The sequence below is a fragment of the Formica exsecta genome, unplaced genomic scaffold, assembly GCF_003651465.1.
Source record: "Formica exsecta isolate Colony F162 unplaced genomic scaffold, ASM365146v1 scaffold502, whole genome shotgun sequence".
Lineage (NCBI taxonomy): Eukaryota > Metazoa > Arthropoda > Insecta > Hymenoptera > Formicidae > Formica > Formica exsecta.
In genome coordinates, this window is record NW_021852264.1 from 43,019 (window position 1) to 69,396 (window position 26,378).

The 26,378-nt window shown below is 32.8% G+C and overlaps 1 protein-coding gene across 4 annotated transcripts in view; it reads left to right on the forward strand.

The window, feature by feature from the left end:
- LOC115241680 (acetylcholine receptor subunit alpha-like) overlaps positions 1 to 26,378 on the forward strand; it is a 159,389-nt gene that overhangs the window by 35,220 nt on the left and 97,791 nt on the right. For 3 of the 4 annotated variants that reach the window (XM_029817554.1, XM_029817555.1, XM_029817557.1), the window contains one exon: positions 15,072 to 15,116. The exons of the other annotated variant lie outside the window; for it this stretch is intronic. In XM_029817554.1, the coding sequence (XP_029673414.1) occupies positions 15,072 to 15,116 (45 nt within the window). Of the gene's footprint in view, positions 1 to 15,071; positions 15,117 to 26,378 lie in introns of those variants that run through there. 4 annotated transcript variants of the gene reach the window in all.

Here is a 26,378-nt window from a genome sequence, read left to right on the forward strand (position 1 = left end):
ACAATATCTGCAACGACCTCGCTATTGTCTCTCTTTTTTTCGAAATGCAGTCGAGAAGTAACGAGAACCCCCCTGGAGAGACGAAGGCGAGAAAAATATCGGGGGAGGCGAAAGCGAGAAAAATATAATTTTTTAATTTTAAAAAAAATTAACTATTTCAAATAAAGTCAGTCAATTAGAAACCTAATCGTAACCTATAGAAATTTCATAAACGTTGAAATAAATTATTTTTGTGGATATAATGCGGTATTATATCACATTTTTTATGCGTTTATTCATTCTGTAATAAGCTTAATATCCATCATCAACAAAGTAATAATGATGTTCACGTCAGACTGAAACCTAATAAAATGTTCAGTCGGATGCTGCAAAGTAAGGCTTTAGTCCATTGCGACGATAAACTTTTGCCACAAAACGCGAACTGCGCAACTGGCGCTACAATATCTGCAACGACCTCGCTATTGTCTCTCTTTTTTTCGAAATGCAGTCGAGAAGTAACGAGAACGACGTTGTAGAGCGGATTTAATTAAAGTACAGCAAGAAGCATGTAGCTTAATGCGGTTTGTCTGAAAAAAATGAAAGCGTAATAGACGAGTTGTAAGTAATTGTTTGTCACCACTCCTTACTTGCTCAACGAGCGTTAAAACCGCGGACGTTATTCACGACTAAATAGTATTATATAATATCTCAAAATCCTCATAATTTAATTAGATTCTTCTACACATCGGATATGGTTCGTGTTTTAATATTTCGCGAGGAGAAGCCATCCTGAAAGACCATCGCGAAAAAACTTTCACAAAAGTTGCAAGAATACAAAAAGCGCGGGTACGATATACGGAAGTATTAAATATTTTCCTGCAGACTTTTTTAACAATTTTCATTTCCTAGCAGTGCATCTGCGACCCGGCGCTACGTATAATACTCGAGCATATGAATATTTATATTAAAGTAAGTAAGTGATAAAAGAAAAATTAATTTGCATAGAAAAATTTCCTATTTTGCTTATAATCGCTTATAGCTCAAGAACTCTTAACGTTTTGCTAAAGACGAAATAGATTCTAAATTGTCCAAAAAATGCATTTGCAAAATTTTTTAATCCATTTTAAAGATGTAATACGCAATGAATCCAGACATGTAGTTGTAATATATTGCTCCTATTTCTATATCTTTTATATATATATATATATCTTGTATGTTATTGGTAAAAATCTAAAAATACAATTTAACAGCTGGGGAAATAATAACTACAGCTGCATGCAATGTTATATGTTCATATATATAACGTGCACAAATATGTTTGCTCGATTGAAAGTCGTCTAAATTAGAAATCAATTTAAATTGCACCAAAGTGTCAGTGCATCTGATCGGGATTAGATTAGCAGCGTAATTTCTTTGATAGAATAAAGCGCTTTCGTCTATCGGTGTCGGGTCTCGATCGAAACAAGCCGGAATTATATATCCGTATCGATGTGCGTTAATGACACGAGTGGACCTCGCTGTGGCTACCGAACCTCATTCGTGCCAAACCACCGATCTGTATGTATATATGTAGCAATTCGTGGGCGATGAACCGTGGGCGTGTGCCCACGCTATAGCCCCTGGAATTCCTGGCATTCCTAAACCGGAGGTCAACCCAAATCAGATACGAGCTTGTCCAGGAATTGGAATAGCTTGCTTGTGCAACATGACGATCGAAGCTATTTATTGATCGGTAGCTTTTGAGATGATTACGTAAATACCAGAATAAAGAATTTCAGAATCATGTGTATGTATGAGATAAAATGCAATATTCGTACTTTTGAAATTTCATATCTTTAAAATATATGAGACTATACAATGTCTTGCAAAAATCAATTCTGATTGCATATTGTAATAGAAGTGTACTTGCAATTATTCATAATGCTTGCAATATTCATTTAAAATGTGCAACATATAGCTTGTTTGAAATAAGAGCGAGAAACTCGTATAATTTTTAGATATTGATTTTGCAATTTTATCGCAGTCTTTCCCACACATTACATTTCGCTGTTTATTTTATTTTGAAATATTACGAGAAAATTTCTCATATCGAAATTATACGTTTCTTCGAGACGACGCTACTCTTATTTCTTCTTGTATATCGTATAAATCACGTATATATCAAGAAACGTCTATATTAGGACAGAATTTCTTATTCATACAAAGTGTCCTAACTTGTCATCGCCAATATGCCGCGTTAACCTCGGAAAATCTTGCAACCCCTGGTAGAATCCTCCATAATATGTCGACTACCTTAGTCTCGCGCAGAAATCGTCCAACGATTTTTTTTTCTCTCGTCCTGCGTCCCGTAGTTGAATATTCGCTGACGTTACGCGCGATGCAAATGATAAAGAATTTACATCTTCCTTAATTTGCACAATAATGGCGGCGTCACCTCTCGACCCTGTTCTACTCGCGACCGCGACTCTTCCGCGAGGAAACTTCCCCGTCTGATTCTGCGTTAAATTCCCTCGGAATATTTGTGTTATCCTCGACGCCATATATAATCCGTAATTGTGGTACTCATAGTACATATCTGTCGTAAACATATTTTACATTAAACAGTAATAAGAGTAGATGCACGATTATTACAGCTCATTATATGCGATGTGACGGTAATAATAGAAATACATATAGAATGATTAATTAAAGTTATATAAAACTAAATTGAAATTGCAAAATAAATTTCTTTTTCAAATTTTTTTTGAGAACATTAATTTTAAAAGTTTTAATAATATCTTCTTTCTTCTTCAAACAACATAATTTTATTATCATATAATATATTATTAAATTAAAATAGTTAGATATTTACAGAGTACAAAAGAATATAAGCATATATCTTTATTTATTTGTAAAAGTAATAATTTTTACAGTATACTTTTTAATCTTTTTCTAAACTTATGTCCATGACATTCCATTTAGATAAGTCTCTTTAGATAAGCATGCCTTTTTCAGCGACATTACTGTCGATGTTAAAAAAAAAAACGTCTAAAATGAAAAAGATTCCGATCTTTTCAACTTCAATATTCTTTGAAATAAGGTTGACAAGTTTTAATTAGATGCTAACTTGATCGTGATACTCGAAAGATATTTTAAATTCATGAATCTCGCAAATTAGGCTCGAGATCGTGTCTTGCTAGAGTTAATGATAGTCCGCGATGTACTCGTGTAACTTTCGCGAACGTTTCCTGCGTTGCATAACAGCAACTTAAAATCGTGCCGCCGCATAAACGCAAAGCAGAAAGTTTTGGGAACTTTACGGAGAGATATTCATTTGCGCCCGAATCTTATTGCTGTTTCGTGACCAAAATTTCGGACCGTAAAATGAGCTAAATAAATTAACAAAATTTTTTTTATCTATCTTTCGTCCTACGTGTGTTATTAAATGTATCGTCGATTATAACAAGCGTGCCAGATCATGGATTATTTTCCAATTGTTTACGAAACATTTTTAAATTATTTCCTCAGAGAATATTCCAATTCTCGTTAATTCTCCACGATGAATAAAGGAGAAGCTCGAGAGCTAATAAATCGGCAACCGATTATTACCAAACTGTATTAGTTAATCGTTAAAATCCAAGCACTATCGTACATTTAGCAGCAAAGCCGTTACGCAAATTTCGATGTTCCCTAACGGACTCCTTCATCATCCCCATGCGACGTGCCATGACAACATCGGTATTTACGTAATTATTGGGTCGGGGGTTCGCTTTGTGGCGTTGCGGCTCGTGAGATGCCTCTCGAGTGTATACGTCATCATTAAACTAACTACGGTATTCTGCTCTGTCAACGACACTTGTCAATATCTTTAATTAAGCCAACTCATTTCGAAAGCGGTATAAGTTCAGAGTTCTGAAGTATTTTGAATTTTATTAATAATCGCGACGTAAGCTTCTTTTTAGCTTGATTGAAGAATTTGCCATTAAAATCGTTCGTATTCAGATATAACTGTGTAAAAGAAACTTCTTGTATCGTATATTGCAGAGTCAAGATAGGAAGTTCGAAATTACATTGCAAACTCTCGGAAAATTGGCACATTGATAATGTAGATACCAACTTCGATAAACTAAAGTTTCCACCTGCGCTTTTAGCGTGCTTTTAGAAACTATTTTGCTATTTCTAAAGGAATTTACTTCATATAAAGTACTCGCGCAGTCTCTTCCTGATAAATAATATTATATTTTCTCACTGTTTTTTTTATTTTATCTTATTTACTTTATTTTTGGCGTTTTGATAAACGCATAATCGCACTGTCTCTCATTTGTTTGTTCTTGTTCGTTTATCCACGCATTATAAAACGCTACGTTACATTAAGAAATTATTTATTAATTTTACCGCGCATTGCTATGGAATGGCAGCTTCATTTGCTCGCTTTATAAATAATTTTCTTATCAGAAAGATTCGCGGTTATCGTGTTTTACATTAAATAGTATCGATCAACATCATCTGTTATAATAGCAATTGATTGTTTAAAAACTTATTTATCGTAAAGAGACAAAATAAACTACTAAGCAAGAGAAATAGAAACAGCAAAAAAATGCAGAAATTATATTTATTTTATTAGTTTATTTAAAAATATATGCTATATAGGTTTCTCTTAAAAGACATAAATTTTTAGATTTACGTTTTCTATTTATAGCCTTGTGTGTAGCAAAATAGCAAAGCATTTCCGAGAATTATTCCCATTGTATCTAATCCTCGCTCCAAAACACGTCGCCACGTAAATGAGAATCATTTCGCGCGAAATACGTGGCGACGGCTGCGTTAGACATCGCCCATAACGGATAAACGAGGCCACTAATCTACGAAAGTGATCGAGAAGATACTGCTTCTCGATATGAATACCCAACAACCGTTTACTCCAACTTCCAGAGCTACGATCCCGCGCGCGCGTATGAATGTTACAAACTGATCCAGAGTGGCGATAGAAAGCCACCGATCGACTTTACTGCAATCGATAACGTAGACGTAGATCGTATGCGGGATCATGCACTATAGGGCCATTAATGCGTCAGGAGGTGCCTGTTAGGTCGGATTAGCATCGCAAGCTAATAACTATATCTAGCGATGAGCGTAACTCATCTTAATCTTCGCTAATTCAAATTTCAGATTTCATCTAGTTAAGAGAAGATCTCTGCTCACCAAGTATGACTATCGACCCTATCTGGTCAGTAATGGATATTACGTAGATATATGTGTGTCATAATAAATTTCAAATAAAATGCAAACAGTTATAAAATTTAGATTAAGAAAGAAACATTAAGTATGAAAGCGTTAATGAGTAAAAATTAGTGGCACTAAATGTAAATTTTCTCTTTTTCTGTCTCTTTCTCACGGATCGATACCGACGAAAGAATATAATTACATACGAGAATTCGTAATTGTAGGAAATGTAATATAATTAGAAACGAGTCAACGAGATTGACATTACCGTGCTGGGCTTAATCGAGCTGTCTAAAAGACGAAGACGATAGTCAGACGACATATGATGGAAATTGTAATGAATCTCGTCGTTTCGCCTCCGTCACTCAGGAATGTGAAATTACGGCAAGAACCTGTCTAGCACGCTCGCTAATACATATCAGTGACTTCGATCTTCATTAATCTTCCACCCTTGATCGATCTTGAATATCTGAAGTTCTTCCGAGCGCAATTTCCTTGTTTGCTACCAACATTATCTATCTAGTCTGGAGTCAATTGACACAATCTCTGTAATACTGTTAACTGCTTGTTAAAATTGTTAACTTTGCTAACGATTTTAAAATTTCTCCTGGGAATTATTTCTTTCTTTTCATGGGACATAACTCTACGCTCTTTCCACACGCCTATTAAACGCGTTCTAATTATCCCGAGTATAACGATCGACGCACAAAGTCAGTTGAGTAGCTTTTCGTGTAACATTCTTAGAGTAGCCGACGTCTCTTTGTTTAACGTAGACCGTTCTCGCCTTTCCATTTTCTCTTCCCTTTGCGCGTCATCCGCTTCCCCTTTCGCTCATTGATCAAACACTATCTGGTTATCCCCACTTCTAGTACCGGAATTCCTTCACGATAAGCATTCCCCCTCCCCCCTCCCCCCTACCGTACACTCGCTAACATGAACTGCAAATTCGCCCTGATATCGATGCATAAATATCAATTGGGTTATTACTTATCACGATAATGACGACCATGGATGAGCCACATTGTATGTACAAATATTTATGATTGTAATTTTAAGATTTACAAGATTTATCCTTTAGATAAAAACGTTAAAAAGACATTTGAAAAATTAACATACGTTAAAACGACTGATTAATTGAACTGAAAGATTTTCAACAAGAATTTATCAAGCCATCGAATTTAATATTGAACCCCGTAATGAACGATTAAACAGAAACTAATTCAGGTACTGAATGAATTAATAAATAACTCCAACAAAAATTATTCTCCTCGTTTAGAGAAATTTTGGTCCGGTTTTATGCAGATAAACGTGTGTAAGTACATATGCCTTGAAACTGGCGGGCAACTTTTGCGTAATAACAAGCTTACTCGCTCGTACCTTTCCCAGACGAGCACTCGTTTCAGAATACTCGTATGTACATACACATACAAACAACTTACGCTCAACGTAAGCTTTCTACGAAGATCAGGGGATTTGCTCATAAATATGTAAATTTTTCCGGGTTGTGCGCGAGGGCGGCGGGGTAAAAATGTGGCCACGCCGAAAGCTGCCGATACGAATGGGTATTCAATTACGATCGGTATACGGTGATTTGTGCTGGGGAAGCAAATATAACTGCGGTTCGCGACGAAAAGTTTAACATTATCATTATTATTTACATTTATTAGGTTTTTTAATTCGCTTCTTGGTGTTATTTAATTTATTAACATCTTGATTTTTGATTCCTCCATTCAGTACTATCAATCAAATAATTTTAATAATATAGTTATATACTATGTGATTAATCAGATGATTTATCAAAATATTAAATGTAAATCAAATGTGAAATTATATTTTCTAATCGATCAAAAAGATTAATCACGATATGATTGCAATATGATTAAGATTGATTTCAATAAATTAACGTGCATTAATATATTGTAAATATTACTCTTTAAGATTACTCTAATAATTGCAGTAATAATATCTGTAATTATTGATTATTGATTAACGATTAATAATTACAAACAAACTTTACAAAATTAATTTTAATTAATGATTGTTTAGCAATCATTCTGATCGTGATTAAATTATTTATTAACCGCTCACTATAATAATCATAAGAATAATCAATCCTATCTCCGATGTAACGGTGCAAAGAATAATTTGACACTGACAACTGTGTAAAATGACGGAAGTCATCTCATCGCGAATGCCTTTTGGATTTTTGCACGATTGCATTATTCATACGCAACGAATCACGGATGCAGAGGCGTTGTATATGGCAAAGGAAAATAAGGATCATCTCATTATGCGTCAGGCGCATCGGCTTTTACGTTGTGCGTTGTTATTATGAATAAGGAATAATAACATTGCACTTTTCTTAAGCTGTTCTTGTCCGATGCATCGAATACAAAATGCAGCGTCTGCATCCAATCACTTTCATATACATTTCAAATCGCTCAGTAAATAAATATAATATCTCTTAGAGAGAGAATCAATTTTTCAGTCATGAGAAATTATAAAGAAGGAACTTCGGCAAACTAAATGGAATAATAATATAAAATATGTTCATAGATTTAAAAAATTTTAGATATCGCGTTATATTTAAAAATGTAGTCGATTTAAACCGCAACTTTAAAATTTCGGTTTTATTTCGAGATCCACCCCCATAACATGATATATTTATAGCATTTTCATAAGTGAAGTATACGCATCAGAGGTTCTATAAAAAAAGCGGACTTATGTCCAATATATTTTAAATGCATTTCGAAAGGCTCACGGGACTTCTCTGTACATGTCTTCCCAGTAAAATGGTTCAGAATTGCGCGTTTAAAATTCGCGACGTAAAATTTGACGTACTCTACTCGCCGCGCGAGTATTGTGTATAAACTGGAAGCAGTTTCAGAACCGCGGAAAAGCTCCGACAGGTCTAAGAGCACCGAGCGTTTCTTTTCACACGAGCGGATTTTCTGCGCTATTTCCACCAGAAACTTTTAAATAAACGGGCTTCCCTCCTTGACCCAAAAGTTCCTTTTAAAGGTGCCCTGTTTCTAATGAAATAATCCTTTTTAGCTGACCTCACCACACAGTTATGTTAACTTGAATTTAAATAATGTTCTCCCCAGAGAGAAAGAATCCCTGAAAATTTTATAAACGCTAAGTAAATGTAAGTACCTGTGACAAAAAAATAATATTAGAAGTCTCTCGAAAACCAGATTGAAGTAGCGCTATTGTATTTTGTTTCACATATAATTCTTTTAATAAAAATTATTTTATAAATAATACAACATTCTTTTCGCAGTGATGCAAAATATTTTATCGATTGCGTGAAAATGGCTTGGAAAATCTCTCTACTCATTTCCAACAGCTGGTGCATAGCTGAAAAGAAATTGGTTTGTGGAAACATATTGATCGATACCAATAAGTATAGTTTTTTTTTTTTTATTAGCGTTTCAGTGATTGTCAAAATACTTCTTAATTATTGTAATTTAATGCATTTAAAGAATCACATTACTTGCAATACATTTGAATAGCGCATGTTAAATTCATGTCAGCCGCAGAAATCGAGACGTTCGATATGCATTCTTTAACGCAATACGTTTGTGTGCGAAACTGAGATTCTTTTGATAAACTTAAAAATGTTTAGAAATAATACCGTATTTTTCAAGTTGCGCAAAAGAATTAAGATAAATATCCCAAAATAGGCATCAGGAAGCTATCTGTTATTCATCGATAGCTGTAAATGTGATATAAGAAGAAAGATATTTATAAAAACTTTAGTTATAAAGATAAGTTTATCTAATTGGAATATATACATATATTTAATAATTCCGCGCGCGGAAAAATAATATATTTTTTAGAATTAGATTACGGGTTTTTACATCTTAGAACAGGAAATTTTTCTAAATCATTTACAATCGGTCTAAAATATTCCGTTATGAGCAAAAAATTATGCTTTACGTAAATTTGTGTTGTCACGTCAAAACATTTCACGCGTTTCGTGAATATTCAACAATTTTAAATATTCAACGCCGGAAAACAGAACATTATTCATCTCCACGGTGCCAGCCATCCCGAGCATACATCTATTTTTGCCACTTTAATCCCACTCCAATCGGTCATCTTGATTTACGATGTCAGAAATGAAGAAATTATTCTTGAGAGCATGAGCATTGCTACCGTCATGTTGTCAACTTCATAATATTTTCTGCTTGTATGACTTACACTCATCGATTTATCCCGAATATTGTATCGCAATGTTATAACTCGATTTTTCGTTACAGTATACAAATCTACTAAACTCAATTAGCTTTCTTAATGTTTTGCATCTAGCAAAATAGAAATCTTTGAAAAAAAATATGATTTTTAGTTCTTTAAATAAACGTGAATATATGTGTAAATTTTACATATAAAATATTCTTCTCCCCTCATATTTTTTTAATCAATTAAATTTACATTTAAAGTCTTAATCTGATTGAATTCATCTAAAATTATTATTACAAAATTTCTCTCTGCCTGAAACGTCTATCTTTTTTTAATTGCAAAATTCTTTATTTAAAATTTAAATTTATACAATTTTTACAGTATGTTTTTATATAAAAAATAATCTTTTTATTTACTCTTTAAAAGTTGATATTATACGCTTCGTGTTCTGACTCTGTTATTTTCTTCTGCATCGTTTTATAGGAAGCTCGTACAGGTGCAAATCTTATTTATCGCCGTCTATAAATTATGTTAAATTGACGTTACACTCTCGAAAAGCAATACAAATTAGATCTGCCCTAACAACGCTTGCCACTCACTATCTCACTTTTCCTACAATCGCACTTCTCGTATCTGTCTCACGTTCAGCAACATTATAGTAGCAACAGTATACAAGAGGTGACTGTAGAAATATATGCGATGCACATTTTTACTTGAAAGGATTCTTAAAAGAACGAAAGAGAATCAAACCCGATTTATTGAAGTAAAATTTTACTATATTATTTATTAGTAATATCACAAATATAAATTGTATAACACACAAACGATAAAAAATTATAAAGAGATTTTTATATATCTGATATATTATATAAGTTATAACATAATATATAATTTAATTTATTATTTAACACTAATTTTAATGTTGTCTGATAAATTTTATTCAATTAGGTCGATCGAATATCAATCAAACCATTTTGTCGTATTCCGATTTGATTTTCTGAGCTTATTGTACATATTATTATATAGCGTATTAAATATTAAAAGATTATATCTCATCATGACAAAATAGTACATTTAATTGATATTAATGGATCTATTAATTAAATGATAATAATTAATCAAACACTATTAATCGATAATAATTAATTATCATCAGTAATGTGTGCTTTCGTTTTTCCTCTCTCGTTAGATGTGTTTCCGCCGGAAAGTAGCGATCGGGTATATATCTTGCGCAATAATTATCACCTTCATTATCATTACTAAAGCAAACAGAGTCCATCCTTTCCCGAAGGTAACCAGCGCAATGCGACACATGCGGTGTAACGCGGGAATTAATTAGGAACGGTTGCTGCCCGAATACTCTTGCGTCTACGCGCGAAACTCGACAGGAATTTTCCATTTACGAACCGCATGGACATCACACATACACGAGAGACTAATATGCACCTGTGTACCAGAAAGCCGTCGCGTATGCTCGAATCAATTAACATATTGCGCGTTTGCACTAATGGTCGAAGGGGAGACAGGTAGATAGGTACATTCGCACGCCTGTGCCCTGTCGCAATCAGAGTTTAATTACATGTATAGTAATTTGCTAATTACCGTTCATTCTATACTCGCAATTCGTCGCGAATCGATAGTTTGGAGAGTTACTGTCTTTCTATATTTGGACCATTTATATTTGTGATCGATTAGTGCAATGAGCTAATTGTAATAATAATAATAATAATAATAAAAAGAAGAAGAAAACGCTAACAATAATAACAATCTCTCTCTCTCTCTCTCTCTCTAAATAAACGTGAATATATGTGTAAATTTTACATATAAAATATTCTTCTCCCCTCATATTTTTTTAATCAATTAAATTTACATTTAAAGTCTTAATCTGATTGAATTCATCTAAAATTATTATTACAAAATTTCTCTCTGCCTGAAACGTCTATCTTTTTTTAATTGCAAAATTCTTTATTTAAAATTTAAATTTATACAATTTTTACAGTATGTTTTTATATAAAAAATAATCTTTTTATTTACTCTTTAAAAGTTGATATTATACGCTTCGTGTTCTGACTCTGTTATTTTCTTCTGCATCGTTTTATAGGAAGCTCGTACAGGTGCAAATCTTATTTATCGCCGTCTATAAATTATGTTAAATTGACGTTACACTCTCGAAAAGCAATACAAATTAGATCTGCCCTAACAACGCTTGCCACTCACTATCTCACTTTTCCTACAATCGCACTTCTCGTATCTGTCTCACGTTCAGCAACATTATAGTAGCAACAGTATACAAGAGGTGACTGTAGAAATATATGCGATGCACATTTTTACTTGAAAGGATTCTTAAAAGAACGAAAGAGAATCAAACCCGATTTATTGAAGTAAAATTTTACTATATTATTTATTAGTAATATCACAAATATAAATTGTATAACACACAAACGATAAAAAATTATAAAGAGATTTTTATATATCTGATATATTATATAAGTTATAACATAATATATAATTTAATTTATTATTTAACACTAATTTTAATGTTGTCTGATAAATTTTATTCAATTAGGTCGATCGAATATCAATCAAACCATTTTGTCGTATTCCGATTTGATTTTCTGAGCTTATTGTACATATTATTATATAGCGTATTAAATATTAAAAGATTATATCTCATCATGACAAAATAGTACATTTAATTGATATTAATGGATCTATTAATTAAATGATAATAATTAATCAAACACTATTAATCGATAATAATTAATTATCATCAGTAATGTGTGCTTTCGTTTTTCCTCTCTCGTTAGATGTGTTTCCGCCGGAAAGTAGCGATCGGGTATATATCTTGCGCAATAATTATCACCTTCATTATCATTACTAAAGCAAACAGAGTCCATCCTTTCCCGAAGGTAACCAGCGCAATGCGACACATGCGGTGTAACGCGGGAATTAATTAGTAGGAACGGTTGCTGCCCGAATACTCTTGCGTCTACGCGCGAAACTCGACAGGAATTTTCCATTTACGAACCGCATGGACATCACACATACACGAGAGACTAATATGCACCTGTGTACCAGAAAGCCGTCGCGTATGCTCGAATCAATTAACATATTGCGCGTTTGCACTAATGGTCGAAGGGGAGACAGGTAGATAGGTACATTCGCACGCCTGTGCCCTGTCGCAATCAGAGTTTAATTACATGTATAGTAATTTGCTAATTACCGTTCATTCTATACTCGCAATTCGTCGCGAATCGATAGTTTGGAGAGTTACTGTCTTTCTATATTTGGACCATTTATATTTGTGATCGATTAGTGCAATGAGCTAATTGTAATAATAATAATAATAATAATAAAAAGAAGAAGAAAACGCTAACAATAATAACAATCTCTCTCTCTCTCTCTCTCTCTTTCTCTCTCTTTCTCTCTCTTTACTAGTATTATTGCCATTGTTAATTAATTATTCACAGTAACGTTATAAGCCGAATGACAGAGCTATTATTAGTGTTATTAGTGATTAGTATGATATAATAATAATTTCAATGTACATAAATTAGAGAGATATTATATTGTTTTATATTAGTTTTGTTATTAATCCTATTAGTAAATTATTGATATATCGTTAGATAACATGTGAGATTATTATCATTATTATTATTGTTGCCGTTTTACGCGAGACAGTCGATATCGCCCCGCGTCAAGATTGATTATTCGCATCGACGAATGCAGTCGCATCGGCGCGGAAATTCAATCGTACAAACCGACATGTGAGTTTTCCACTTCCCGCAGCCACAATCGTTGTGACATTAATTTCAAACGAATCGGCAAATACACGAGCATGTATATCGAATGAGCTCGAATTAATTAATGACTTCTATAATGCGCGTCGCCGTCGAGTTTTATAATCTCGCGAAAATTCAATGTATTTTCAGAGTATTTGAAGTCAAATATTGTTTTCCTTCCGTAGCAAAATAACGTTTTTCGAATGAGACATCATTTCTGATACGAAAAGTCAAGATAAATTTTGAATTATTGGGAAAACATGATTCATTATTTTAAACAATTGCTGAGAATAATTTTGACCATTCACAAAAGAAACGCTTCATTACTTTTTCTAATTCTGTTATCTTGCGCGGATTTATTAATTCTCTTATATTAAATTTTCTAATATTGCTTCTATACGATATCATTATGATTATATAAATAATGGCTTAAGTGGCACTCTTTGCATGAAGCAACGTTAACGATGGCGTTTCTTGACAGCACCACAGTAGTGCATCAACCTTCCGTTACATTTACATTCACGATGCAGCGAAACGTACAGACCGAAGCTATATCGGTATTATTACATTTGCATGTGAATGCAATTCACGTTCCTATCGTGAGAGAATAATTCACCCTACATTGAATATCCATTCAATACCGGTACTCGGTGCGATTATCTTGTCGGACATCTTCCCATCGATGTCGCAGCAGAAGCGTCAACATAATGAGTGTACATATTTATTATTTTAACACGTGATAATATTCATGAACCATAGACAAATTTTCATCGCGCGCTGAAAGCGACATCAGAAAAATGAAAGCGAGAAAATGATATTATATACAAATACAATAATTTACAAGATGACACGAGATTTTTGGACCACTCTTATTTTTCAGTTATTAATAAATGTTCCTAATTTGTTTTTCTTTATTCTTTTCATGTTATTGTCCTTATCCTTGTTTTCCTTTGCTTCTTATTTGGTTTGTTGACTTTTAGTATTATCTCTTATGTTTTTCCTCAGTCATGTTCTCTCTCCTTGTGTTGTTTTGCTTATTTAATATTGTGTCGCTCTATAGATCATTTTCTGTTCATACAGACATCAATTTTTATACGGACTATTTCCAATATTTAATTTTAACGATATTCTCATTAATTTTTATTTCACATGATCTCTCTCTCTCTCTCTCTCAATAATATAGTTTTACTAATTAATCATTGCATAATTAATAATCCAAAGTGTTAAATATGGGGGAAGGAATGACAAATATATTAATATGACATAAATGTTTGAGAGCAAACCTACCTTTGACACACATTATTTGCATTCAGTCAGAATTAAATTTCCGCGTGCATGCAAACATAAACGGTTGCGTGTATAGATTCCACGTGCGGTATAGTTTGAAATGTGAATGTCGAAGATTCACGAAATAGCGGAAAGTCCAAAATCGCATACCAGCAGTCCATAACTGGAATTACCACTGCAAGTTCCATCTATATGCTCGACCAGCTAGTTGGTCCAATTAGTCGCGGGCCGACGTTGAATCCGGAAATTACAATGCGCTGTCGGTGACAGGCACAAAAAGGAGACGTGAGGGATGTCGTACGCTTTCTATAGAATGCGTCCCATTAGCAAACGCTTGCCAAATGGCGTCGTGGGAACCATTATCGAGAGTTAGATATGTCATTCGATTGAAAAATCCAAGTAAATAATAAAGGATCAGAGCAAAATGTAATGTGGAATAAATCGCAAAAATATTACGACAAATATACGTTATTAATTTGAAAATAATTAAAATAAACTACAAAAACATTTAAAAATTATAAAAAACAATTATAAATAAATTATATAATTGTTGATGAATAATAAATTCACGTGACTGCATAATTTATAATGAATGTATAGTTCTTATTTTTAATAAGGGAATGATTTCTGTTACAGAACTTGAAGAATCAGATCATGACGACAAATCTGTGGGTGGAACAGGTAAGCGATAAATGATTTATTTTGAAACGTTCAATTCTCGTGAATGTTTTATCTCTGTTAAACATCTTCATCTCATGATCTTTCATAATTTATCACGAGATAAAATGCTCGAACTTTTAATATTATCCAACAACTTTAACCAAGTTGAATAATTCAAGTAATATATTGTAAAATAAATCGTAAAAGATCGTTTTTCCCCCAACCTGCAACGTGACACGCAAAAAGTTTGATAAAAAGAAAATACCAGAGACAACTTACATTGCTACTTGTAATTGGACCATTACAAATGTTAGAAAGAGAAAATATTAACGGCGCAACCGAGGGAGAAACAACGGGTGTTCTGCTACTTCGCGTTACTTGAACGCAATAACTACAAATTACTTATGTTACACTTTGTTATGTCTACCGGTGCATCTGCGTGACGTTATAAGCTTTTACTAGGTAAGATAAGATGGAATAAAAAAATCAACAACGGATAATGTAATTAAATGATTTAATTGAAAATGATTTAATTGAATAATTAAGGGATCGATTAACGTAGCGATTATAGCGTGTTTTTTTGACGAAACGATTTCTCGAGAAACATCGTCATTAATCTTGGTAATAGTGAGATCGTAGTACGGCTTCTAGGAAAGCGTTCGTTGTTTTTACAAAACGAGCATTTATTTTAATATTACAAAATATTACTAAAATACGTAGATAAACCACGCCAGCAAATTTTCAAGAGCAAGTCTAACAAAAAAATTTATATAAAATAATGATGAGAACTAGTAAATTTAATTATAATTAAAAGATTACATCAGGACATTACATATTTTAATTATCCGTGTAAAATTTAGATAGATATTAAAAAACGTTTCCTTATTTCTGCTGTTTTAAAATTTCTTTTGAAATTTAATTAAACATATTAATAAATAATTAATCCTTAGAAAAATATATCAATATATTCTGACGATACCCCTTTTCTCAATTACTACAAAATTCACCCAGGATCTTTTGGAACAGAACACGGCTTTGACGCTTTTCATAGTGCATAAAATCGCGAAATAGATCATATGTCGAACGCTATTCGTCGATTTATATCACGATTCATATCCCGAGCCATACGGTTCGCGGACTGTCGTCTGGTCGAGTTGCAGCCCGTTGCGCGAGTTGCATTTCTGTCTGCACGTGTGTTGTACGTGTATATGGCGAAGCATTCCCGACGCGTCTCGCGGAGCGACGCGCCATCCCTCAATGTCGAAACCACCCTCTACTCTCGGGGGCAACCGGTCGCCGGCAACCCCCGGCTGTTGTTAGTGTCGGCGCGCACTCTTGTCTCGTTCAGGACCGTCTCCACATGAGTCCCTCGCGTTACATCGCTTCCCGTTTTCAGTTCTTTAGATAGCAAATTTTGTCACGCGGCATATAATCAGAAATGTTTTTTTATGCATACTTAATATAATGAGAATGAGAATAAGAATTAGAAAATATTATTTGGACAGGTATTTAAGTGATATTTTAGATCAGATTTAATTTTCGATTGCAAAGAAAATATTACTTTGATAACCTGGTACGAATATACCATAAAAAATTATTTAAAATCATTATTAATAATTTTATTATATTATTATACAAATTGCGTTTCAACATCTAGTATCGTATATAAAACTGATAAATTTTTTGAAAAATTTTTAGTTGGTAAATGAAAAATACATTTATATAAAATATATGTATATATACACTCTGTCACATTATTGTATAAAAATATATTTATATATAAAGTGAAATAATCTTCTAATATTGATAAGAAATTTGATCAAGTTCAAAATTACAATACTAATTTTGTTAGTTAGAGTCGTCCCTGATCTCGTAGTGCTTTGACATAGACGTATAACTAACATGTAGCTAACCGATTTGCTCTTGGTGCAATGTGCTACATATGCGACACGCAGTGATAACGAAACCCAGGTTTTGCGACGTGCGCTTTCGTGTAACGCACATAAAAAGTAACTTTTTTTTAAATGTCAGAACTTTCATCGTAAATTTCCCTTTAACATCTCGTAATCCAATGTTATCTCTTTTCGGGATTTTAAACATTTTGTACATAAAAATAAACCCACTTTTTGAAAGATAAATTAAGAGAGAGAGAGAGAGAGAGAGAAGATGGAAAGCTTTTGCACGCTCGAATTGTGCACGAATACAGGATTAGATTTTACGAATGATTTATCGATCAAGTTATCGGTTAAATCGAATGGTGGATGAATAAGTTTATAATTATGTCAAGAGAAAAACTGTCTACCATTATATATATGGAATATACATAAAATATATATCGCCAATAAATTATCCGAGTATAATGTACTTAAAAATATTGGCATATTGCATTCATTTACAGATTTTCCGATTATCATCTCTGTTTGAAAAATGGACAGACATAAATAAATTGATACTAATACAAGTGAAGCGAAAACGTTTTTATATCCAGACGCAATTTACGAACTGGACATCTTTTGACTATAACTTAAATCGTAATCTTTAAATGCACGCGAAAATATACAGCATCGTCGCGCATATTTTTTAGTTTTTTACGGCCGTTTGTTTGTAGAAGCTCGTAATAAAAAGTTTGTTTTCATCTTCACTATTTTCTACCTGCAGTATACTTTTATATTCGCTTCACCGTCTATACAAAAAGATAATATATCGTATGTGATAAATTTGCTAGTGTATAAGAGAATGTCGCAAAATTTGAACATAGACAATTTTTATAGCATTTTCATCATACGAGTGTAAGAAAAACGAATATATATAAATGTGATATTTATAAAAAGAATATATATAATTTTTATTTATATTTTTAAAATAAAATTTACATTTTCTCAGCGATATATTCTCGTATACTACCTCGGAAAAGTAACAATAGCGGGAGGTGTAACAATATTGATTGTGCCTTAAGATATGAGATCTTGGCACGTAACATTCCTCCAATATGAAACGCAATTCTTACACGGGAGCGCATATGGCGCGATACTTGCGCGATTTACTCTCCGACGAAATAGCGAAGTACCTGCGGAAGCTTTTCCCGTATGTGCCGAGTTGCACGAATTTAATTATGCCGCGAAATCGACCCCGTACATATCGACGAATCCGCAAGTGAAATTACTTCTCCTTGCTCGAACACGAAAACGAATTAAATTGTGCGGCAAAGTACGTCGCCAGTTAGTCTGCGAGTTCGTAGATTAATTGTGCAAGCAGTGAAATTGGTTAAAAAAAAAAAGGAAGAAAAGACATTGTGAAATGAATAATACGTAAATATACTACTTGATACGCTCTCGACGAAACAACAAAATATGAAAACTAAACAATTTTTTAATGGAAAAATTATTTGTTGCAAATTATGCCCGAGTGTCGATCTTAATGTGTGAAAATTGCGACGTAGTTTTAAAATATAATATTTTCATGTCGGCATTTTCACGAATAATTAAACAACGTAGAATATATAATTAATGGTTTGCTTAAACTCTGATAAAATTGAATAAAATTTTTTATCTTATTCACGTTTTACTTTAAATAAACGTATATTTTAAGTAATAATTAACCAACACAAAAAATTATATATATTAAATATATATTGCCGCGTTTATATGTGTGAAAGAAAAAGAGAAAGATAGACATTGTTAATTTTTAAGCAGTTCTGCTCTTTCCTGCTTCTTTAATTACGTTTCAATAATAACGCATACTTGACTTTAAATTATTATTTTATCTATTTTCTCTCCTATGTTTCGTGAATTTAATTTTTTGAAAAGAAAATTATATATTTGGGCTTCTCTCCCTGACATTTACAATTGATAGATAAAAAGTGAGATTTCAGAACAAAGGTTTACAAAGCCGCGTTCTTTTGAGCGAATCGAACGAACGGTAGTCAATACATCGAGAATAAATTGATAGCAACGGCAACTATCCTATCGACGACCCCGTTATCTGCAAACACCTTGTTCACACTCTTACCCTGACTCCCTTACTTTTTTTATCTTGACACTTGCATATCACTTACATGCTTATCAGACATCACTTGCCATCTGCCCTTATCTATCCTTCGATTCTCCCTTGTTATTTTCCATCTTTTTTCTTCAGAAGTCTTGTATATCGTTTCTGTATTTTCTTTCTATTATCTTTAACGAGTTCTAATTTTCCGCTCCTTATTTCCACCTTCTTGTTTGCAGCCAGATTTAAAATTTAATTAAAATTTTTTTTGTTTTTTTAATCTTTGCTTACCTTTTGTTTTTGTTAATATCTTCTAATTTATTGTCCGACGTTTATCTTCCTTTGTCTTTTATTATTTTAAATCCATCTTAAGCTTTCTCTTTACGCTATTTTCTAGTCTTTATGCTTCTTTATTGTTTCACTTCTAGTAGTCTTTGTCTGTTATATTTTCTTTTATTGCCACCTCAATTTTCTTTCTTCTTTTCTTCATTCACCGCTCGTAGCGTCATCAGGTCTCCTTTTTCTCTCTCCGTGTCTCTTTTTCCGCTCCATTATTTTCTCGCTCTCATCTGCACTGTCTTTTCTTTTCCCCTTTTCGTTTTTTGCATTTTGAGCTCACTTGCTCTCATCAATCTGGCATTTAATTCGTCTTAAATAAAATTAGCATGCTGATAATTCGCTCCAGGTGTCTGATAATCCTTTATATTTTTTTTATTTTCCAATCCCACGTCGTTATCTAAATAAATCGGGTTCCCGCGCGAAAACAACGAAGACTTGCTTTTCCTCTCTCTGTTACGGCAAAAAGCTCGCGTTTGCCGGAAATATACGACGTTTACAACGCGCGCGATATACACACCGACCGATTACAATAAATCAAATTTTTCAAGCGGTTACAAGATTTCCGCGTCAAGTAGATTTTCCCGCACGAGATAAAGACCGTCTTGCAAATTTTTTCTCAATGCATATACACAATTCTGCTATCTTTTTACAACGTAGTTCGTTCATTTTGCCATTGTACGATTTAAATATTTGCGGAAAGAATATTTTAATCACGAGTGAAGTAAATTTCTTTTTTCTCATTTGGATGAATTATCGGATCATAAAATTCGGCATCGTGTAAACTTGCAAATAGTTTGCGGTTTTCAGTACACGAGTTTCGGAAATGTCAAACACACAAGAAATGTCATAGTTTATTTCTGTATTTTTTGCATTCGCGAGCGAAAGCGTTCGTGTCCGATCACCGTTTCAGCATGTGTCATATGAGCCAAAATGGTTATCGTTACTCTCTGCGATGCCGACTTTTACGACAGCACGTCCGCTTCCATTTTCTGTGCAGAAAATCAACTTTTAGCACATCGTCAGTTGAAGTGCTAAATAAAACATCACTCGTCGAATCGCATGGGAGAACTAATCTATAGTTGGCCGCGTTCTCTCTATTTAAACTTTGTATAGTTACAAGTCCCTTCGAGATGCGTAATAACAATATAACTTTTTCTATATCTCTTGAGCCATTAGTTAGAGAGCTAGGGAAGTTTCGAAAAACTAAAAGGGAAGCAAGATTGTTCGATTGTCTCGAAAAAGACTTTTATTTCTGACTTGGCGGCGATACGACCGGTTTCTTTGCGAAAACATCGCCAATTATTAGCAGGGTGCCAATTTGCCCGTATCAAACCAAATCCCATCAGACTAGTTTCTCCTTTAATCAAGGCGAACGTAATCGTCGAGAACGCCATCGCTTATCAGGATCGCTTTTTAACTTCTCGAGCGTAAACTTTACTACCTCATCGATTCGCGTTCTTCTCTCGAGATCGGCGATTCAATTGGCGGACATTAATTGCCGCTCGAAATTCTCGACGGAGCTTCTTTCTCGAAACGAAGGATTGATTTCAATCCCGGATGGCAACTTTTCAAGCGAATGCATTTTTCCGGTCCACGAATGCTGATATGAGAGGAGGGGAGAAGCTGCATCGTCGCAGAGGGAGAAGCTGCATCGAGAGAGGTGCTATCGACTCCGCTCCCGAAAACAACTCCGACGTTCTGCTGCAATCCCTCCCCCTTTCTATTCTGCATCCCTTCCCTACCATCTCGTGGCGAAGCATACCGAAAAACACATAAATTTAAACTTCATTTACGTTCGCCGCCGCCGACACAAAAATGCAGCTCGTGCATAAGCATTTCGTTCGTCGTCGAGCTTGAATTTATTTCCTCTGTTTGCACCGATGCATAATTACTACTAAAACAATTCTCGAATTTATAGGGAGATACTTATGAAATACACATATATAATAATTTATAAATATTTTTTATAATTATAGCAAGATAGATTTTTAAATTTTATTTTGATTAATGTTCTAATTTAAATCTTTAAATATATATTTACCGTTTTATATTTTAAATAAGTTTAATTTGCAAATTTGATTAGAAATTTTATTTGATCGTTTGAAAATCCTGTTTGATGTCAATTTGTCAAAGATATAAATACACTCTCATCCCGATTAAATTCAAAGATTCAACTAAGCGCACAGGAATTGATACGGTTCTGTATTTTAGCTTTCAAGTTAATCAATTGAAGTCGACATAAACAATCGTTCTAATCACTATTGAATTATCCACTTTACCGTCACCAATCGCTCTCGATTCACGAACAATTCTCTAAAAACTTGGAACTCTCTTTAGACCTCTCACTATATCGCGATTGAATCCTGTCTAGAAGAAATTCCCATCGGATCTCGCACCATCTGCAGACTCTCGTTGCGATAATTGGGCGTTAATTAATGGCCGCAGGGCAATCGAATTTTCACGAAGTTTCATCTCTCGCAAGAGGAAATTCACGAGCTCCTCTTGAATGATATTATTTACGCTGTGTTCCGCGAAAAAAAAAACGAAATATATCTCGATTGGATTAATTGTCCGGCGATAATATTTCTCCGTTAAAATATTTGTATCTATTTTATAAAAACAAAAAATTAAATAGACATTTTGACACGCGTGTATAAACGGGATAACTTTTAATAATCTTGATATAAAAATTTATATCTCGATTGGATTAATTGCCCGGCGATAATATTTCTCCGTTAAAATATTTGTATCTATTTTATAAAAACAAAAAATTAAATAGACATTTTGACACGCGTGTATAAACGGGATAACTTTTAATAATCTTGATATAAAAATTTATTATATAACACGTTTTATATCGCACGAGTCTCCATTAACTTTGAAAAATTTGATTATATAAATTACAAATATATACAAATTTTTAATCTGTAGTTACACTTATTTTTTTGTTTCATTATTTTTTTATATAATTTGGTCTTTTAAGAAATCAATTGTAAGCGTATTAAATAATAGATAAATAAATAATAATATAGTTTATAATCATATTTTTCAAAGTGCAATGTCACATAAATATTTTTTCCGCGATTTTTATGTTTCTCGGCGTGAATAGCAATTCCGGCCGTGGAATTTTAGACAGAGTATTTAGCTTCGGAAGTGTCCAACGCAGTCTGCCGAGTTTCGCCTATTTTCTCGCTCGAGAAATACTAATGTTTATACGCGGCTACCGTAAAATTAGCTACTATTTTTTGCATGACTCTTTCTAAACGCTTAATTTACGGCTGGTTTAGAGCAGTGCAGAGACATAATAGTGAAACATGGAAGGATTTAGTTTAAGCGTTAATACGCGAACACATCGTCCACGATATCAGATTTTTCAGTTAGAACTAAATTAACTTAAATTCTGAGCATTTTGCAGTGGAATCAAGTAAAATTTTAAGTAAACAGTTTAATGTTTCTTGCTATTGATTTATGATTGTTATTTTATTAATATATTATATTCAGAGAGGAGGATTAATATTTTATTATATTTATATTATTATTATCATTTATTAATAGAAAAGTAATAAAGGCAATATGTTATAATTGCATTCTATTTGTCAGTAATCTCAACAAAATAGTGTTTTTACATACTAAAAATTGCATAAAAAACTTGTTATAATTTTATCATATAAGCTATTAATAAGTAAAAGAAGTAAAAAATAATATACGTGGTAAGAAGCTTTATACGAACATTAATCCCCTAAGAGACTTTCGAATCACATATCTACGTGTATGTAAAAACGTATATGTATATATTCGCATGTATTCACTGTGAAGATTTCGAAACAAATCTCTCTTCCCTTTCTTGTTATCGAGAAAGGATTATGTCAGTAAAGCCGTGCTCATCCTTTCGCTGTCCTCTTGTCCTCTCAATCTGCGAGCTATCTTCTCTCAAAGGCTACTCACTTCTCTCGAACGAAATATCTATAAAATCCCGCGCAATCCCAATGCACAATTTTCTGCTTCGATATTTTCCGGCATACAGAGCACATATAATAATATTTTCTCCGGTTGCTCCTTGCAAGTACATGGAATATTCCCACATACGACTGTGTGCGTATATATGTGCGAGCGTGTCCAAGCGCAATCGAGCAAGTGGAAAAACGGAGGAAGGAACGAATGAGTGAGGGAAAATTGTAGACTCAATGGGGTCGATGATCCTTGCTCGGCAAAATGAATGCCGTCAGCTTTTTCATATGATCGATACTTTTTGTCAACTGAATAATTCAGAAAGGCTTGAGCCTTTGTTTTAAGACGATTCGTGTAATTCGCGACGGAAATTCTATTTTTAAATTTATTACACGATGATAGAAAGTTTTTAATTACTGAAAATAAAAAAAGATTTAAAAAGATATGTTTAAAAAGATGTCATGATACCTTTCTCCGCGTTTCATGTCGTAACAAAGCGACGGAGAATATTATCACGAGGTTTCCCCTCGCTATTTAATTAATAAAATGCGTGTAAACGTTACTCAATCGATCATACAGGCATAAATGCTTAACGGGTGTAACGCGATATGTGCAAAATATGAATATTTACTTAACGAAACCAGATGCTGATCCATAAATCAATGTACTTCATAATCTATACGGGCCCTCCAAATGAACAAGCCGTATAACGAGGCGTTGCACCGTACCACGCATTAAATATATTAATGGCGGTATTAACACACAAGGATAAGAATAATTTATTATATCACGAATGTCAAATTGGAACGTGTGCCAAATTTTTGGCAGTAAAGACGCATGGCATAAAACGCGATAGACATAAATATGAAATATATGAAAAACCTATTATTAGGACATTATTATTACAATAATTTGATAAATTATTAATTTTTAGATACTTAAAGCTATTTTATATTTGTTTTCTTTTTAAGATCGCATTCATTATGTCATTGAATTTTCTTCGAACTTTATAACAAGACGTTGTTAAGTTCCTTAGATTTTCCTCCAATATTTTTACAACGCTTTTATATACACATTTATAATATAAATCACAATTAACGTTTCTAATCCTTACTTATTTGTTACTTAATTGCTTGTCATTGTTAATTAATTTTATTATGGAAGTTATATTTAAAATTATACGTTTGTGCGACTAAATATTTTAACCAAGTTTTCGCGAGATTTCAAAATCTGCGGCATTGATGATTGAGTACTGGAAGTCTATCGAAATAATTGATCCATCTATAGGTGAGCATCTAATTACTAGGTATAGTGCTTGAACTATGGTTTATATTAGCGATGGCACAACGGTACGAAGCCGTGGATGTATGTGCACGCATAATATGGAACCGTATGCAGCGTTGAGTGTTTAGCTAACCTAGATGAATGTTTCGCGTAATTAGGATGGCTTGTCATACGTATATGTGCCTCAATATGTGTGTCGTGACTAATAGACATATAAATAGCCGCAACCTCAGCTAATTTCTCCCGCAATGTTCTACGCGAAGCAAAGAATGAATTTCGTATTATGACAAAATTCCTTCTATCAAAATTATTATAAACTAACTATTTCAAAGACGAGAATTTTTATATCTAATTTTTTTATACTAAAAATTTGACCTGCTATTTGCATTAAAATAAAATTTACATATTCATTTGCATACTGAAAATATTCAAGGGCGATTATATTATCTAACCGAACATTATAAGTCACATGTTTATATTAATATGCGAGATAAAAATTTGCGACGATACATGAACAACCAGAGATATCAAGAAATAAAACGAGCAAAGAATGAGACGCTATTGGATTTTTATTTTCAATACCTTTGCGGGACAAATACAAATTTCGTTCAGAACCAAACGCACGTTCTCTAAACCAGTCCAGCATGTCCAGCAGAACTGTCCGTACCATGTAGAAAAACATACGTGATTTGTATACAAATTGTATGATGTTTTGTACGTTTTTGTATCAGAAAATTTGAAACAATTTGAGACATTGCCGAATAGAAATTCTTTTTTTTTTGCGAAATATTTTTGACAAAAGTTATATGAAAAATATCAATTTATTGTATACATACATAAAAATTGTCTTCACGAAATAACATGAGAAATCTTTTATTTTCTGAATAAAATATTTATTGAATCTCATTTCTTGAATATTATTACTTTTTACTGAAAATATTCTAATTGTAAAATTTTTCAATTTCTTTTATTTTATTTATGTCTATAAATTTAAATTTTCTATAAGTTTTAAGTAATTTTTATATTAATTATAATTAATATTTATAATAAGACATTAAATTATATCGACAGATGATTAAGCCGATCAATGATGTATCGGAAATAATGTGCTCTATCTTACGAGTTTTGTGTGTGCACTCTTGCATGCGCAATAAAAAATCGGCGAAAAATCGATTTTATATATTCTGCGAAATATTTTTGACAAAAGTTATATGAAAAATATCAATTTATTGTATACATACATAAAAATTGTCTTCACGAAATAACATGAGAAATCTTTTATTTTCTGAATAAAATATTTATTGAATCTCATTTCTTGAATATTATTACTTTTTACTGAAAATATTCTAATTGTAAAATTTTTCAATTTCTTTTATTTTATTTATGTCTATAAATTTAAATTTTCTATAAGTTTTAAGTAATTTTTATATTAATTATAATTAATATTTATAATAAGACATTAAATTATATCGACAGATGATTAAGCCGATCAATGATGTATCGGAAATAATGTGCTCTATCTTACGAGTTTTGTGTGTGCACTCTTGCATGCGCAATAAAAAATCGGCGAAAAATCGATTTTATATATTCTAGAATAAATATTGTCTTTTAAAATAATGTGGATCTATATGACACATTATGCTTATCTCATTAAACAACATTCTGCAATATTCGTATATATTTTATTCTTAACTAGAATTATTTTTTATAAACTTTTTACTATATATA